This window comes from Phodopus roborovskii, unplaced genomic scaffold (genome assembly GCF_943737965.1).
Source record: "Phodopus roborovskii unplaced genomic scaffold, PHOROB, whole genome shotgun sequence".
Taxonomy (NCBI): Eukaryota; Metazoa; Chordata; class Mammalia; order Rodentia; family Cricetidae; genus Phodopus; species Phodopus roborovskii.
In genome coordinates, this window is record NW_026126517.1 from 48631031 (window position 1) to 48648363 (window position 17333).

The following is a 17333-nucleotide window of genomic DNA, read 5'->3' on the forward strand; positions in this document are numbered from 1 at the left end:
ATATATATATATATATATATATATATATACACACACACATATATATATATGTGTGTGTGTGTGTATGTATATATGTATATGCACAATCCAAGAAGTAGTACCCCTCAATAGTATCTGCATCCTGCCTCCAGGTTCCTGCTCTGACTTCCTTCAGTGATGGATTGTTATCTATGAGGTAAAATAAACTCTTTTTCCTCCCAACAGCTCTATTTACCTCATAAGTTTGCCATGAGAGGCCAATGAGTGCATATGAAAACTTTTGAATAGACCACAAATCTTACAACATGGTGTAATATATATGGTCAAAGGAACCATACTCCTGTCCAGCGTGGTGCCGTAAGTACATGCCAGACTTGATTCAGCAGGCAGTTTAATGTATTACTCCCTCCTCCTTCATTTTGACTCAATGCAAAATATTCTTCCTCAAAGCAACACCAGGTTCCAAGTCACAAGGTTCCCAGGTGTAGCTGAATGAAAACATCTTATTAGCAGTTCTTATCCTGGAAACATGAACACTTGTGTGTGTGTGTGTGTGTGTGTGTGTGTGTGTGTGTGTGTGTGTGTGTGGTCATTTGGGACCGAAAATACCATGTCAAGAGGGAGAAGGAAATCACATAATGAAGAAAAACCCAGCTAGACTTGGGATGCTGGCTCAAACCTGTTGTGTGCCAGCCCGGGCGACATAAAAGTGATGTCCAGGTTATTCCTGTCTACAAAGTGAGACCCTGTCTCAAAACAATCCAAACAAAAATGTAGCTCAAAAGCCAACCGTTAAGAACCTCATTTTCTGTAAATTTCAATGACCAGATATTTAAAAGATTTCTGCAACACTGCATTTTAATACCTCAGTTTTTCCTTTTCTATGAATTTTTATCCTGAGGACTAAAAATTGTTCAAACTCATTTATAATACGGGTTTGGAAGCTACAGATTCAAGGTACTGCTGTTTTACATGGGGTTAACATAAAATTGCTGAGTACATTGACTTTTTAAAAATAAGTTTGAGGGTAAGTAGCGTGGGGGTCCTGATGGATTTCCAAGACCACCCTCCCCCTCCCACTTCCACCCTCTCCCGCTCAATCAGAAGGACTCCAGAAACTTGCTAAAGGCAGTTAGTGACAAAAAGCTACATTTCCGTCAGCGGCTTTAATTAAAGTTAGCTTTTAGCCTGTGCCCTCGTCATGTGCGGAAGATTTAGATCGGGATTAGCAAACGCTAATCCACATGTAAAGGCTCTGTGGGCTCCATACGGGTAGCCCCCCTGTTTGCCCTCTTTAAATGTACGTTTCGACTCCTCTGGTTATCCTTAATTAACTTCAAGAACTGTGAACAAATTCCCATCTTTGGTGTTTTGTTTCATCAGCCTAACTCTTTAAAGCAGGTAACCCACCAAAGTCTGGCCTCGAATACCAAGCTCTGGACACATTCTGATCTCGACTCTATTCCCAGGACAAGGGCCTTTAAACGCTTAGTTCTCACACATTAAAAACTTAATTAACTTGAAGCAGAGTTAAAAAATTCTCTCCCGAAGGTAACTGCTAGTTTTAGGACTCTTAGATGATTTTCGAGCCAAGGCTGTTATCTGATGAGACCAGGGATGATAAGAAGTCTCCAAATGTGGGTGGTAGTGAGTGTGTGTGGGGGTTGTCACCATAGAATGCCTCCAGGGGCGCTGACAAGCCTCAGAAGTGGGAACTGGACTTCCCTGAACAGGGCCTGGGCGGGTGAGCAAAGCAGGGGGATGGGCAGGGGGCCATCAGGGGAGAAGTCTCCGGCCTTTCCACATCTCTCAACACCATCCCTCCACCCCACCCCCCTCCTCGGTGCAGAATCCTCAACTGGCCGGCAGGAGGGAGAAGGGCCCCGGGGGGCTGGCCGCGGCCAGGAGGATTGGCCTTTGTGGCCCGGTGGCCGGCCGTGGCGCGCAGGCTGAGGGGCGGGGGCCTGACCCCCAGGTGCATTGTCCAGTGGGGCCCTCCCCCTGTCCTCGGGGTCGCCCAAAAGATCGCAGCGTGTCCCTCCGCCAGCAGCGCCGACCTCGCCGTGCGGGGGCCCAGGGGCCAGATGTAGAAAGTAGTCCCCGGCCGACCAGGCTGTCCACTGCGCCGCCCTCTGCAGCCTCCCTCCGCCCGGGGCTGGACGCGACGCGCGTGGTCCCCGCGGCCTGGCGCGCGCACGGGGGTCCGTGCGCCTGCAAGCGGCGCGTCGCCTAGCCACGCCGGAGCAGCGGGTGCAGCAGGAGCTGCGGGTCCAGGAAAGCAGCGGGAGCAGCGGGCGCACGGCCCGGGAGCATGCCCGCGCAGCCCCGCTGAATGGCGCCTCCCGTGCGCCCGGGGATGCCGCCCCTGCTGCTGTTACTGCTGCTGCTGCCGCCGCTCGGCTGGCTTCCAGGTGGGCGCGCTCCCCGAGCGAGTGTGCGCGACCGTGCGCGGGGAGGGGGACGGGGACAGGCAGGGATGTATCCGGGTGGTGCGGCAGGCCCGGGGTTCCCTCGGGATGCGCGCTCCGAGCAATCCTCGGCTGAGGCCAAGTCTCCCCGGGGCTGCTGTCCACTCGCCTTGCTCACGCCATTGTCCGCGCTGCGGCCAGCCCGGGGTTCCGCGCTGCGTTCGGGGCCGCGGCCGCACGTGGTTTTATTTATATTGTTTCCTGAGTGGCAGCCTCGCCGCGCAGGGGGTAGCCGCGATTGCGCGCCGTTTCTAGGGTTTGCAATGGGTCCCCCAGGTCGCGGGGGTGGCCGAGCCGGACGCCCCCCGCTTCCGCAGTTCGAAACTGAGCAAGGAGATGGGAGGGTGGAATTGCAACGAGAAGGAGCTTGAAAGTTGTGTGGCCCATTTTGTGCCTCCAGAGAGGCAGGGGGAAGGTGTCTGGACAGAACTTATTTTCTGCATGTAGGTCTTTGGGGTTCCGGCTGGAGGACCCTGAAACCTCCAGATTAGCCATGGACAAACTTGGATAAATTTATTTATCTCTTCAGTCTTGGTTTCTTCAAAGACGGAAACGTATAAAGTGGGGAAGGAGGGGATTTGAAAAGGTGTTAAGGGGCTTGAGTTATTTATAAGTTACAAACAATTTTTTCTTCTTCTTTTTTCTTTTTTTCTGGAAGAGTTAGTTTCAGTTAGCAAGAGAAAGGATCAAAGTAGGATGCGGCTCAGAAACACAATGGGCGTCTTCCGGAGTGGTTGCATGCTGCTTGGGGCTGTTGGGGTAGCTCCCCTGGGCGGACCTTAGTGGAAGTTCGGAGCTCCAGACTGAGGTTTTCAGGATCTGTCTTGATGAGAAACAGATAAATCATTGCTGGGTATTTGTAATCAGGGCTTCAAACTGACCAGAAGAAGTGTTTAAAAAAGCCAGAACTCTCATCAAGACCCCTAACTTCAAGTTGGCTCAGGTTAATGTACTTTTGCTCTAAACGCAAGAGGCAAAAAATGCTTTATTCCGGGGAACCAGAAGCTTGTGTGTGCTTGGATAAAGCATTTCCTCTGCTCTGATAAAAATGTGTATTGGTTGATTAAGCAATCTCCTATCCCTATTAGACAGTAAGGACCAATTAGTCACGCATTTTTTCCAACAGTTGGTAGCTCGAAAAAAGTGAAATAAAGGTTTCCTAATCCGATCACCCACTGAGCACAAGCAGCCAGAGTTACCGACTTTTCAAAGTCTATTGTGTGCCCTTTAAATACCTAGCTGGCTCGGCAGAAATGAAGTAAATGGATTTCTCTTAAGGAGCAGAGACAGCATCCCTGCTGTAACAGGGCACATAGAAAAAAAATGCAAACTTGTAATTTGTCACAAAAGATAAACGCACTTCCCAAAGAAGTAGGTGCCGGGTTTTCCAAAACACTTCAAGAGACAAGGAAATAAACTCGCTTGTTCACAGAGTTGGAGTTTTGCTAATGATTTCTTGTAAAATTAGACTTTTATGACTTAACCCTGTTCAAGATCTTTTTGACAAGCTTGTAAAAGTAGCAAATGGCTTGTGCTAGTGAGTTCTGATGATTTTGGGTCTCTGACCAGAAACCTGAGAACCAGATTCTTAGGCTTCATAGAAGTTATCAGAGTCTTCCCCATGTTTTGAGTGTAGACTTGGAAAGGGCAGCTTCTCTGACTTGTTGAAAGGGCTTGCAGTTATTAAGGTCCTTGGAAGTTAACCATCATGGCTGGAGAAACTGCCTTATACCACAAATATGTGTTCTACAGTTGTGTGCTAAATGATTTTATACTTGTAATTTTGGACACCCCCCCCCTTTTCTTTACAGGAGTGTGGAGCTTTAGTGAACTGTTTTTCGTGAAAGAACCACAGGATATAACTGTCACAAGGAAAGAGTCGGTGTCTTTAGATTGCCAGGCTCATGGAGAAGGTCCCATTAAGGTCACGTGGATGAAAAATGGAGCAAAACTGTCTGAAAATAAACGGATCCAGGTTCTATCTAACGGCTCTTTGCACATCAGTGAGATGGAAGGCAGGCGAGGAGAGCAGTCGGATGAAGGATTTTATCAGTGCTTGGCAGTGAACAAATACGGGGCCATTCTCAGTCAGAAAGCTCATCTGACACTGTCAAGTAAGTGTTTTAAGTTCTTCTTGGTGGTAACAGTTTTCTGTTAAAAGGGTTTTTTGTTTGTTTGTTTTGTTTTTTGTTTTTTGTTTGGCTTATGAGTAGCACTACAATCATACATAACGTTAAGAATTTCACCAGGGTTGCTAATAGCTGGCGCTGACGGAGGTGTGCAAAAACTACATAAACCAATTCAAATTAGAGTTTGAAAATGGCAGGTGACTGTCTTAATTTCAAGTGTCGCACACTGTAAGAATTACATGAGGAAGTTTGTGGTAAAGTTTCAACCTTTTGGAAATCATTGAATGGAAACAATCACAAACAAATCTTGCTGCTGGCTCCCGAGTGCTAACCTTCCATCTTTCAGACCGCTCTTAGGTCACCCATGTTGCTTCTTGATTGTAAGAGAAGGAATTGGTCAGTAACTCCAAAGCCTTTGAGTATTTCGAGCCTTTTCCAGCTGGGAGAGAAGAGATCAAGACCATTTCTGTATTAGGCCTAATGGAATTAAACCAGATCTGCTCATTTATTTTCTCCAGTTATCATGTCTAAGGATTTCCTTTGTATTAACTTCATCTGAGCAACTGTCAGCCTTATGACCCATTGGGTGGTGGTTGGCCTGGTAACTGCTGGGTGTCAGGAGGGGCTAGGTGTCAGGTAAGGGAGCTCCTCTTCGGGTGACCAAGCCATGCACCCAACGAAGTGAGGTGTTAGAAAAGAGTTTTACAGCTCTAGCTATGCTGTTAACCTCCAGAGGGCAGATTTTTGCACTATGTACACACTGACCCATTCATAAAGCATACAACAGGAAGAGTGTGTTCTTGAGATAACCATATAACCTTTAGGGAGTGGTTTATTCAAGGTCTCCACAATCGAAGTTCCTCTGAGGATGGCTTTGAGTTTCCCAGGTGACTTAACTACAGCTCAGGGGCATATTTCTGCTGCACTTAATAGAGGTAATTGATGTAATTGTGTGATGATGATGAAGTGTAGAAAATAATTGCAGAGAGATACTCTTGTTGAACTATGTTGGCAAATTAGAGATGCTTCCAAGCCTAGACCCACCTCCCACCCGTGCTGTGGAAGACACAACCCTGAGATTTCTGGTAAACTCCACCCCCAGTGCCCCCCTGCTGTTTTCCTTGGGTTTTGATCGCTGGCCATTGAAATCTTTCTTTCATTGAGCACTGGTTTCGCTGTACAGTATCACTTTGAGGAGACTGTGCATTTTATCCTTATGTCTGGTTCATTTGAGTCTTGTGTGATGTGCAATCACCCTGGGGTTCTTCTGTTCCCGTCTTTTCAGATTGGTGGAATCATTTTCTTTTTCAAAACTTTTTCATGCCAAGGAACTGTAGTTTGTGTTGCGTTTGTGGGGAAGTGGGTGGCAGAGGGGAGTAGACAGGGCTTAAAAGACAAACATTTATCAGAACCACACTTGCTTCCAGGACCTCCTGAGAAGCCTGGCAGAATCCCACAACTCACCCTGCTTTCTGACCCCATAAATAAAAGCTGAAATGAAGCACATATTAGGACCAGAGGTAGGGTTAGTGACACAGTGTTGAAGAGTGTGTGCTTGGCATGATGCGTGTCTGGGTTCAGTTCAAACCTAAACCAACACTCCACACGCAAAAAAAATCTAATTCAAAAAACATAACATTTTGAGTATCACATTTTCGTATCTTTAAATTTTTTTATTAGTAATACCTGTTTACATATTAATCACTTTACACAGTATTGTGGGGCATACCTTCGATCCCATCATGTGGGAGGCTGAGGCAGGAGTTCTAGGCCAGTTAGGACTATGTATCAAGACCCTGTCTTAGAAATGTTTATTTACTCACTGAGCTCACAAGCCCTGAGAAACAAGCAGAACTTCCCAGATGGAACAGTGGGTTTAAATTTAGATTTTTCTTTAAGAAGGCTCTCAGCAGCGATCCTGGATCCATACAGTTTTGCTGTTTAAGGGGCCCTGTCTTGTGACAGGGGCTGTAATCACTCTTCCTGTGCAGATGTTATCCAAAGTGGTCAGGAAGAGCAGAGCATTAAGCGGGCATTCTGTTGTTTCTGTGTGTGTTTTTTAAAGCTAGTTCCCCCACTTACTGATAACAGCAGGGTACAAGTGTGTTCTTTTTGTTTTCTTAGTAGTTTTATGAGAGAATGCATCTTTCGGTTTAGTGGTGGTAGGCGACCTGTAATCTAAAACTTTAATCTGTGCCACTCTAGGGCTTTTTTTTTTTTTTTTTTTTTTAACACACAGCCTGAGTTTTAGTTTCTGAATTTAGCCGCTAGAAGCGGAAAGTTGCACTCTGGGCCAGAATTCCATTATTCATGTGTAAATTAGGAATCGGCAAGGTTAAAAGGTTAGACACTGGCCGGGGTGAGGTTTACCCTGTGATAAAGAGCAGATGACCCTCATTCATTGGCCCCAGCTTTCATGTAGCTCTTCTGCAAAGTTGCTTATTGCCATGAATTGTTCTTGAGGAATGCAGAAATTCGAATGCAAGCAGGCCCTTCCTTAAGTGTCACTGTGGGGCCTTATCTCCCAGCACATCAGCACAGGGTCCTTCCCCAAGGCCTGGAGGCTTGGCTTTCCGGTTGTTCACCCAAGCACAAAAGAATGCATCTAGTTTAGCTTTGCTAAGGCATCCCGGTTTAAAAAGGAAAACATAGGGTTAAAGTAATATATAGTTACTTTTTTTTTTTAAAGTAATCCTTTCTATTGATAGCCATTTTATCGTCCCCTTTTTACATTTTCATGTAATTTGAAAAGAGGTGAAGGATGTTGGGAGCCCTTTTTCTAGTTGCATATAATAGTAATCAGGACATTAAAATAGGACCTATAAACGTAACTATGTTAAGATTTAGTGGATCAAAATTTCACCTACTAGAGTGCTAAGTCTTCCTTATATAAACACTGCAATTAAAATATTTTAGGGATACCAAATGACCGGAGAGCTGTCTTGATGTTTCTAGCCTTCTTAATGCTGGCGTAAGATGAATCTCATAGGAAAGCATTAGTGTGTTTTAAACAGTCTCATATTTCAACAAGTTTAAATTAAGATAAGGGAAGTAAAGGAGGAGGCGGGTGTACTCTGTGATGTTAAAAGTCTGGCCATCAGTGAGGATTGAACAGGAAGCTTCATGTTTGTCTCCTTTCCATAAAAGGTGGGGATCGAAGCCCCTAGGTAGGATGAGAGCACAAATCTGTCCTGTCTTTCTTGGTGTTTTCATGATTTTTTTTTTTTTTTTTATCTTGAGCAAAGACAAAAAAGAAATTGTAGATGGAAGAACAGAGGAATTACCTTAACTTCATAATGCTTCTTAAAAATTTGAGATTAGTTTTAGCCCCAGTGATGTTTAGGCGAGCCATTTCTATAACTTTTAAGGGGTAAGAATCCTTGCCTTTAGTAAGATATGTTTCTCATGAATAAAATGCTTCTGTTTCAGTTTAAGATGAACTTTCAAGGATTTTTATTTTGTGGGTATGTTTTTCTGCCTTAAAGAGTAATTTATCAATTACCACTCAAAGTTTAATTTGAAATGTAAAGAATATTTGAAATGATGTTTGGAAAAAGAGGATGGTATGGCATATGAAAAAAAGAATAAGAATATGAAAATATAGCTCAGATATTTGGATATTATTAGAGATTCTGAACCCAAAACTGGCAAAATTTTTCTACAGCATCCCTGTCCCAGTGGGGTTTGTGGACTCAGAGGCCCGGTCTTTTGTCTGTGGGGCACAAAAGCTCTTAGCAGTCACCCCCCCCCCAATTCAGCAGCTCTAACCCGGAACTCAAAGATGCTGGAGTTTGGAAAAAATAAAGAGAATGAAACAGGTATTTTGAGAGACTGGTCTGCTAACCCTATAGAAATAAATTGTAGTTTCTGCTTCCTGATGTCCTAGAGAGCGTGTGGTTTGAATGATCTGTTTAAGTTACTGTCAGTTGTCCTGGATACATGAAGTTAACTCAGTAAAAGCTGCATACACCTGGTCCTGCAGGCTTTACGCCGGTGCTGGACTCTCTGAAGGTCTCTCTGCTTGAGGTCTGCTTATCTGGGGCCTGATAATCTCTGGGTCAGGGAACCAGTTTTTCCTTCTTTATGTGTGATTCATGTCTCATTTTCTGCCACTTGTAACACTATCTCCCTCTTTTCAAAGTTGGAGGATTTTTTTGTTTTTGTTTTAGAAGCAAATCAGAGTCCAGCAAGGGGGTAGAGTTCTATGTTTCTTGAACACACACACACACACACACACACACACACACCACAAATGTGTTTGTTTTATTTCTGCCCATTTTTTAAAAGGAAATCTTAAAAGAGTCCTGGATCTATACCCTTTTGGTCTGCTGTCTCTGTTGAATCCAAAGAAAGATCTTCACAGCCAAGGGTTGTTTGTACAAAACAAATTCAACAGCTGGGCTTGTGGGGGAAGCTCTCAGCAATTTAAGAGACTAGCCGAAAACTAATCTTTTAATTGAGACTTTCAGTTAGTAAATCAAATGCGCTTGAGGTTACCTCTGTGAAAGCCACATTTTTAACTACAGTTAGGAGACAAGAGCTTATCTTATAGCCGGAGTTGCTCAGCCAGGATCTAGTAAACAGTAAACTAGCAAGGATTCAGCTAGAAAACTGATGATGACTTACTTGCAAAATAATCAGCCATGTTGAGTCATACTTGATCTCTTTAAAAAGAAATATTTATTTTTATTTTGTGTCCATGTGCCTGCCTGCAAGTATATGTACTATATACATGCCTGGTACCCATGGATGCTGCTGGATCTGGAAATGGAAGGTGTGTCAGACATTTGTGAGCATTTTGATGTGGATATTGGAAACTGAATTCTGGTCTCTATAAGGGCAGCAAGCAGGGCTGGAGAGATGGCTTGTTGGTTAAGAGCACTGGCTGCCCTTCCACCTCTGGAAGGGTTCAATTCCCAGCAACCACATGGCAGTTGATACCTGTCTGAAGCTCCTGTTCCAGGGCTTCTGATCGCCTCACACAGACATACATGGAGGCAAAACACTAATAATCATAAAATTAAAAAAAAAATCTTAAAGGGGGGGGCAAGCCATGTGTGGTGGCTCACACCTATAAAGCCAGCACTTGGGAGGCAGAGGCAAGTGGACCTCTGTGAGTTCGAGGCCAGCCTGGTCTACAAAGTGAGTTCTAGTACAGTCAGAGCTGTTACACAGAAACTCTGTCTTGAAAAACCAAAAAAAAAACAACAACAACAACAAAAAAAGCAAAGCAACTTCACTTCGATGACTTCAGTTAGAAAAAAATTCTTACAAACCTCTGAGGTAAGTCTTATTTTAATCCTTTGAGTTTATATTGCCTGGCCCCTTCGCTGTAAAGTATCTTCACACCTTGGTAAGTAAGAAAGGAAACAGCTAGTGATGCAGCCATTGGCATGTTTGCAGTTCCTGGCACAGCTTGAAGAGGGATGTAGCTGATGGAGATGTTGTGTGAAACAGGTAAAAATGTACCACAGTCTCCCCAGGGCTGTGATGCGAGGTGCTGGTGGGCTGTGCTTGCAGAGAGGGTGGAGGCCACACCCTGGAAAGATCTTGTACTAACCTTCCAAATTTTTCCTGACTTTTACATTAATTTTTTTTTAAAGAAAAAAAAATCTCTGATTCTTAGAAACTGCTTTTGATGAACCTTAAAAAGCCAAATTCTTACAGACTGAACAGAAGGCATGAATTTAAAATGTTTGGTTTTTGTTTCTAGAGGACTTGCCCTTTCTAAAGTGTTTGTTTGGCAGCTTCAACATTGGTGCTGGTTAGATTAATCAGGAGACGGGCGTGCAGGCACTGTTTGGGACCTTGGCTTTGCACCTGTGTCCTCACTGGGGTTAGTGCTCGGCACTGTGGAAAACAGAATCTTTTTTTTCCTGTGACAACTTCTTTGTGTAAGAGTCCTAGCTGTCACAAAACTCACCGTGTAGACCAGGCTGGCCTCAAACTCACAGAGATCCACCTGCCTCTCTCTGCCTCCCGAGTGCTGGGATGAAAGGTGTGCACCACCACCTGGCTGAGTAGCACTTTTTAAAAGATTTATTTGTTTATCTCATGTGTATGAGTGTGTTTGTCTTCATGTATTTCTGTGCACCATGTGTGTGCCTGGTGTCTGTACGTCCAGAAGAAGGCATTGGATCTTCTGGAACTGGTGTTAAGAGCAATTGTGAGTGCCTTGTGAGTGCTGGGAATTGAATCTGGGTCCTCTGCAAGAGAAGCCAGTTAGTTGTCTTAACCACTGAGCCATCTCCCCACCCCTATCATAGTTATTTAAAATTTTTCTTCTGTAGCACTGCTTTAAAGTGTGTGTGTGTGTGTGATATGTATTTGTGAAATATCAGGAGTATGGAGGGCAGCATGCACGACTCAGCTGTCTCCTTCCACTCTGTGAGAGCTGGGAATTGAATCCGGGTCCTCAGGCTTGGTAGCAGACCCTTGAATCTGTCCTACTGACATTTGGTTTGTAATTTTTTAGTGGTACTCAGATCATAGTAGAACTCAGGGATGTTTGTGCTACCAACTGCCCCCCCCACCCCCAGGCCTCAGGAAAATGTTTATAAAGGTGGGTGACATTCTCAGGGTTCCTAAGCTTTGGCATAGTTCGAAAATTGGGCCAGACAATGCCTCACTATTATCTGGTGGCTTCTATACTGTGTTCTAGCATCTCTGGCCTTTAAGTCCCTCCCAGTCCTTCTGTGACAACCAGAAAATCCCAGACACTCCTGTTTGAGGACCGCTGATACTTTTGTGGGTGGAAGGAAACTTCTATCCAGGAGAGTGTCTTGGGGGTGTCCTGCACATTGTGTGGCATTGACAGGCCACACAGTGTTGACTATGTGGTAGCATGTGGATGCATGGCAAACACAAGCCTCTTCGTGTAAATCAGCAGTACCCTCCTCTTGTTTTGAGCAGGAGCCTTTTAACTTCTGCTCATAATGATGCCAGGATGGTATCCTTGTTTTTTTTCCCCAAGGTAGGATTTCTCTGTGTAGCTCTGTCTGTCCTGGAACTTGCTCTGGAGACCAGGCTGGCCTCAAATTCAAGACATCTGCCTGCCTTTGCTTCCAGAGTGCTGGGATTAAAGGTGTGTACCACCACCTGGCATGGATGGCAGCATCTTGAGAGGACCCCAGAGCCAAGGACAGAGGAAGGCACTGGGCTTGACTGGTGTTTACCAGCACACAAGGAAGCTTGCAGATAACATTTCAAGTGACTGTTTTTAAAATATTTGTTTTAGATTACTTATTAGTGGCAGGAAAGGAATCTGGTAGATTTTAGTCTTCATCTTTCTCAAGATGTCAAGGTGTGTGTTCATATTTGCGTGCGTGTGTGCGTGCGTGCGTGTGCGTGTGTGTGTGTGCGTGTGTGTGTGCGTGTGTGTGTACACGCACGCGCGCAAATATGTGTACATGCTCATAGGTATGCCTGTGGATACATGTGTTGGCATGTGCTTGAAGAGGCCAGAGGTCAATATCTAGTGTGTTCTTTAGCCTCTTCCCACCTGTTTTTCCAGACTTGGAGACTCACTGAGCCTGAACTCATTAACTTGGTGTTCTGGGTAGCCAGAGCCCCAGAGACCCTCCTGTCTCTGTTTCCCTGGTTCTGGGGTTACAGTGCATGCTTTTGTACCTGCTTTATGTGAATGTGAGAGAGCAGAACTTGGGTCCTCATGCTTGTGCAACAGACACTTTACTCCCCAAGCCATCTCATCAGCCCTGAGTATTTACTCGATGAGATTTTGTTCAGCTCTATTGTAACAGAACCATTTAAGTCCCTGAGAAGAAAATTAAAGTAACTTGGCTGGTATTTAATACACCATTTTAAACTTTGTTCATGGGAGGTTTAAAGCCAAATGCAGACAATTTAGATACTTGTATTTTATTTGTTTATGTTTGTTTTCATGGTACTAGGGATTAAATCCTGGACCTTCTCCATTGCAAGAATTCACTTCATTAACATCTCTAATCCCAGCTTTACTAGGACCACTAACTGTATTCCTTTTTTTATGATTTCTTTTTATTTTATGTACGTGGGTGTTTGCTTGTGTGTATGTATTCATGCACCATGTGCGTGCAGTTCCTTTAGAGGCTAGATGAGGGAGTAAGATCCTCTGGAACTGTATTGAAGGCAATTGTTCAGGTCCTCTTAACCACAAGTCATCTCTCCAACCCCTATTTTTAAGACTCTAGGAAAGGGTATTATCATTTTGTTGGGGACTGTTCAGTTCTATATGGCTGTTTCTTTGAAAATTTGCACCTGTGACACACGACTTTATAAATATTAATGGTAAATCCTAATGTGTATTGATTCAGCATTTTAAAAATATAGTTACGACTTTCTCCTGAGAGCTTTGCTAATGCATTTGTGTAGAGCAGATGACACAGTTTCTATTAATATGATAAGGGTTAATTTTTCCCGGCTTTCAGTCAGAATTAGTGTGAGTCTATTTGATTAGGTTTAAAGTAATTCAGATTAAAATACTGACCTCAAAGTCGATTTAGAATAGGGGGGGAAATGCTCTTTCGTTTTCATGCATTTGTGGTGTGTGTGTGTGTGTGTGTGTGTGTGTGTGTGTGTGTGTGTGTGAAGGCCAGAGGTTGGTGTTAGGTATTCTGATCATTCTCCAACTTGTAAATTGAGACAGGATCTCCCATTTGAGCTTGCACACACATCCTAAATAAAGTAAGAGGGCCAGATGGATACTGCCGGGATGAAGGGATTGCTCAGTGGTTAGCCTCTCCTGCTCTTCCAGAGACCCCCATTTTATTTCCCAGCACTGGCATCAGGCAGCTCACAACCACCTGTAACTCTAGCTCCAGGGTATTGTGTCACCATCACCTGGCCTCTGCCAGGCCCTACACACATGTGCATAGATGTATACAGACACATATGTTCACATAAATGAAAACAAAATACATTTTAAGTGAAAAATAGGTGGCGCTGATGTGTTTGGGTCGATTTGAGACCTGCGTCCTTCCTTTTCAATCTGTCAGGCTCCCTGTAGTATTTCCTGTAGAATAGTAGTGACAAGCTTCCTCAGCTTTAGTTTGTCTGTCTGGAAAAACCAAACCAAAACAAACAGCAACAGCAAAAAGGTATTCAGTGTTTTTCTCCACCGATCTTCATTTTATTTGAGGTGGTTTTATTTTATTGATCTCTCACTGAAGCCAGAGCTTATGATCCTGGTAGTGTAGCTAGCATTCGGGGTCCAGTCTCTGCCTTCTAAGCCCTGGGATTACAGAGGAGCTGCCACCCTTGCCCACTATCTTTGTGGTGCTTAGGATCTGAACTCTAGATCTCATCCCTGCATAGTGTGCAGATTGGTAGTTTTTTTTTTTTGTCAATTTGACACAAGTTAGAGTCACCCGGGAAAGAGGAGGGATTGGCTCCTTTCAGATTCCCGGTAGGCAAGTCTGTGGGAATATCTTCCTGATGAATGATTGATGTGGGAGGGCACTGCCTACTGAGGGTGCTGCCATGCTTAGGCAGGTGGTCCTGGGTTTTATAAGGAATCAGGCTGAGTAAGCCAGGAGGAGCAAGCCTAATAAGCAGCCGTCCTTCATGGTCTCTGCTTTGGCTCCTACCTTGAGTTCCTTCTCTGACCTCCCGCCATGATAGAGACCTGAGAGCTGGAAGATGAAATAAACCTTTTCCTCTTCAAGTTATCTTCATTTATTTTGGTTTCTCTGTCATCCTAGCTGTCACTCTGTAGACCGGGCTGGCCTCAAACTCACAGATCTGCCTGCCTCGGCCTTGAGTGCTGGGATCAAAGGTGTGCACCACCACCGCCTGGATGGATCAAGTTGCTTTTTGTCAGGGTTTTATCACAGTAACAGAAAGTAAAGTAGAGCCTGGCCCTTCTGCTGGTGTCCTCATCTGTGTGACCTCGTAAGTGGTGTTGCCATCAGCTGAGAGACAGAATGCAGGGGCAAGGGCATGAGATGTTAGTTTTAGGTGTTTGGCGTGGGAGTCTGGGAGTCAAGCGAGATGTGAGCCCAAGTGGCCAGCAAGCTACAGAGATCTTCCTGTGTGTCTACCCCCACCAGTACTGGAATTACCGGTGCTTATGGCCACAGCTAGCTTCTTCATAGGCTCTGAGGATTTGGAATTCCAGTCCCTGCTGGTGTGGCAAGCAATGCCCCAGCCCCGTTGATACTGTTTGAAAAGGCAAAACCATACTGCTTAGCTATGATTTAGTAAGATAGCATCTTAGAGGTTTTTTTTTTTTTTTTTTACACAAATACTTTATGAGCCACACATAATGGGAGCAGTGGGCTGGACAGAAACCACAGTATTGCCTCACTTTTGATCTTTCTTGACCATTCCAACAATGTCCAAATAATTATCAGAAACTGAGTTAATGTCATGTATACGGTTAAACTGACATTATATTTTATGTGCATGAATGCTATACAGTTCTGCCTGGGGGAATGTGCTGTTTAAAATTAATGCTGACGGAAGTATGTGAGGCCATTAGCGAGCTCCATTATTAGTTCATTGAAGTCTTTGCTGTCATCCATTAAACAGATCTCCCCTAGTACAGTTTTAGAACTTCAGCCTGTCAGCTTGGGTGGAGGGGAGATAGATTTAACACAGACTCAAGCAGGTCGGTGGTGTCACATGCCTTTAAAAATCCCAGCACTTGGGAGGAAGAGGCAGGCGGATCTCTGGGAGTTCCAGGCCAGCCTGATCTACAGGGTCAGAGTCAGGGCAGGCTCCAAAACTATAAGGAGAGAAACCCTGTCTCAAAAAACCAAACCAAACAAACAAAAAACAAAACACCCCTCATTTTTCCCACACTTTTTTTCTCTTGTTTTCTTGTGCTGGGGGAACCTGGACCTGCAAGCATGAAAGGCAAATACTGGGCCTTTGAGTTTCAAGCCCAGCGCTCATTTTGTGTACTGATGACAGCCTGGGAAGGGTGTTGTTCATGTGCAACAATGGCAACAGTTTCTCTTTTACACCTAAGCATTTGAAACAGTTGAGTAAAACCAAAGCACACAATGAAAGGATCTCTCAACTCAGGGTTTGGGTTCTGTGATTTTATTTTGGAGCTGTTCATTTATTTTGCTTCAATGATCTGCCCAGGCTATGCTGAGTTGTAACTGTAGTAGGTCATTTGCCTGTGTGCTAGAGGCCATTGCTGCAAAGACAACCCCAGGATTGGAGAGACAGCTCAGTGGTTATTAGGATTGTTAGCTGTTTCTTCCAAAGATCTGTTTGGTTCTCAGCACCAATATGGCAGTTCACACCAATCTGTAAATCCAATACCCCCATCTGGTTTATGTGGGCACAGACTTCCATGCTGGCAAAGTTCACATATACATAAAATAATAACATTTGGGAAAAAAAATAAAAGGCATCTACCTATCCTGAAATTTCAGTGTAACAGTGTTTGTTTATAAAGCCAATTTCCTGTTTGTGAAATTGCTTATGAGAACTTTTAATCATGAGACGTATTGTTAGAGTTGTCCCATAATATGTAAGAAGATCCAGTGATAACAGTTTTTTAAAATTTTGCATAGTTTTTTTTTTTTTCAAGTTTTAGATGAGAAAACAATGGGTGATGCATTACCTTTAGATGGTTGGATGCTTTTCATCTGTGATAGTAGGATTGTGCTTTTAAAAACAAAACAAAACAACAACAACAACAAAATGTAATACAGGGAAAACAAACTTAACAAAATAGCCTTGGTGCCACTAAGTGACTGAACTGTGTGAGGCTCTGGAGGCATTGTGTCCCACTCCATAATAATTGACGAGATTAAATGAAATGATTGATTTCTGCCTCGTTATTGATGCACATTTATGAGCAGTTGCTTTGACACCTTAGCAGGATGTCAAAGGTCGGAACACTATTTCTTTCGGAGAATGGGAGCATTCAGATGCTGATCCTGGCAACTGTGCCCTGGACCTTATGCCTCTTCCGTCTTGCATAGAATTGTTGAGGAGTGATGGTTGAAAGAAATGACTCATAAATCAGCAGGAAAGAGCCGTTTTCTTCTAAGAATTTCTTCTCAGAATGGTTGAGGACCAGCAGAATCCAGGAAGAGATAATGCTGTGCTTTTCTTGGGTTTTGAACAACAACAAATACTTTGAATGTGAAACGGTCCATTAGAATGTGCCAAATGTGATTTTTAGCTGTATTGCCATATTTTATTTAAAGCAGTCTGCTTAAAATAAATTAGAGCATGTAACCTATGTTAAACACACACACACACACACACACACACAGGTTTTATTTATTTATTTATTTATTTTTCCCACTTTCCTTTACGTGGGCTGGGATGGGAAAGGAGTAGGAAGCTGGGTGTTGTGGTCTGCATATCATGTAATTTATGTTGTTTCATTGCCTGGATTATCTACTTTAAAAATAGTTAAAAAAATTGTGAGTGTGTGTGTGTGATGCAATGGGTGTGTGTGTGTGTGTGTGTGTGTGTGTGTGTGTGTGTGTGACACAGTGGGTGTGTGGAAGTCAGGAGTAAACTTCCAGGGCTCAGTTCTCTGCTTCCACCAGGGAGTTCTGGACAACCGAGGTCACTAGATGTGGTGGCCGCTCCCATTACTGGCCGACAACACCACCTGGGACTCCCACTAACCTAAGTTTTTGCTTTTCAAAATATTTTGCTATCCAAAATAGTTTCGTGGCGTTTTTGCCACAGTCGCTGCACTGGTTTATATCTGATGATGTCAGGCATGAATTCCATCAGACAGTGAGCAGGTGTGTTTGCTCTGTGTGTGTGTGTGTGTGTGTGT

General features: G+C 44.0%; 1 protein-coding gene across 1 annotated transcript in view; it reads left to right on the forward strand.

Moving 5' to 3' along the window:
* Positions 1-2270: 2270 nt before the first annotated feature.
* LOC127231696 (protogenin) overlaps positions 2271-17333 on the forward strand; it is a 46322-nt gene continuing 31259 nt past the window's right edge. The window contains exons 1-2 of the mRNA XM_051197407.1: positions 2271-2390; positions 4259-4561. Coding sequence (XP_051053364.1) covers positions 2312-2390; positions 4259-4561 — 382 coding nt within the window. The 5' untranslated portion in view covers positions 2271-2311. The remainder of the gene's footprint in view (positions 2391-4258; positions 4562-17333) is intronic.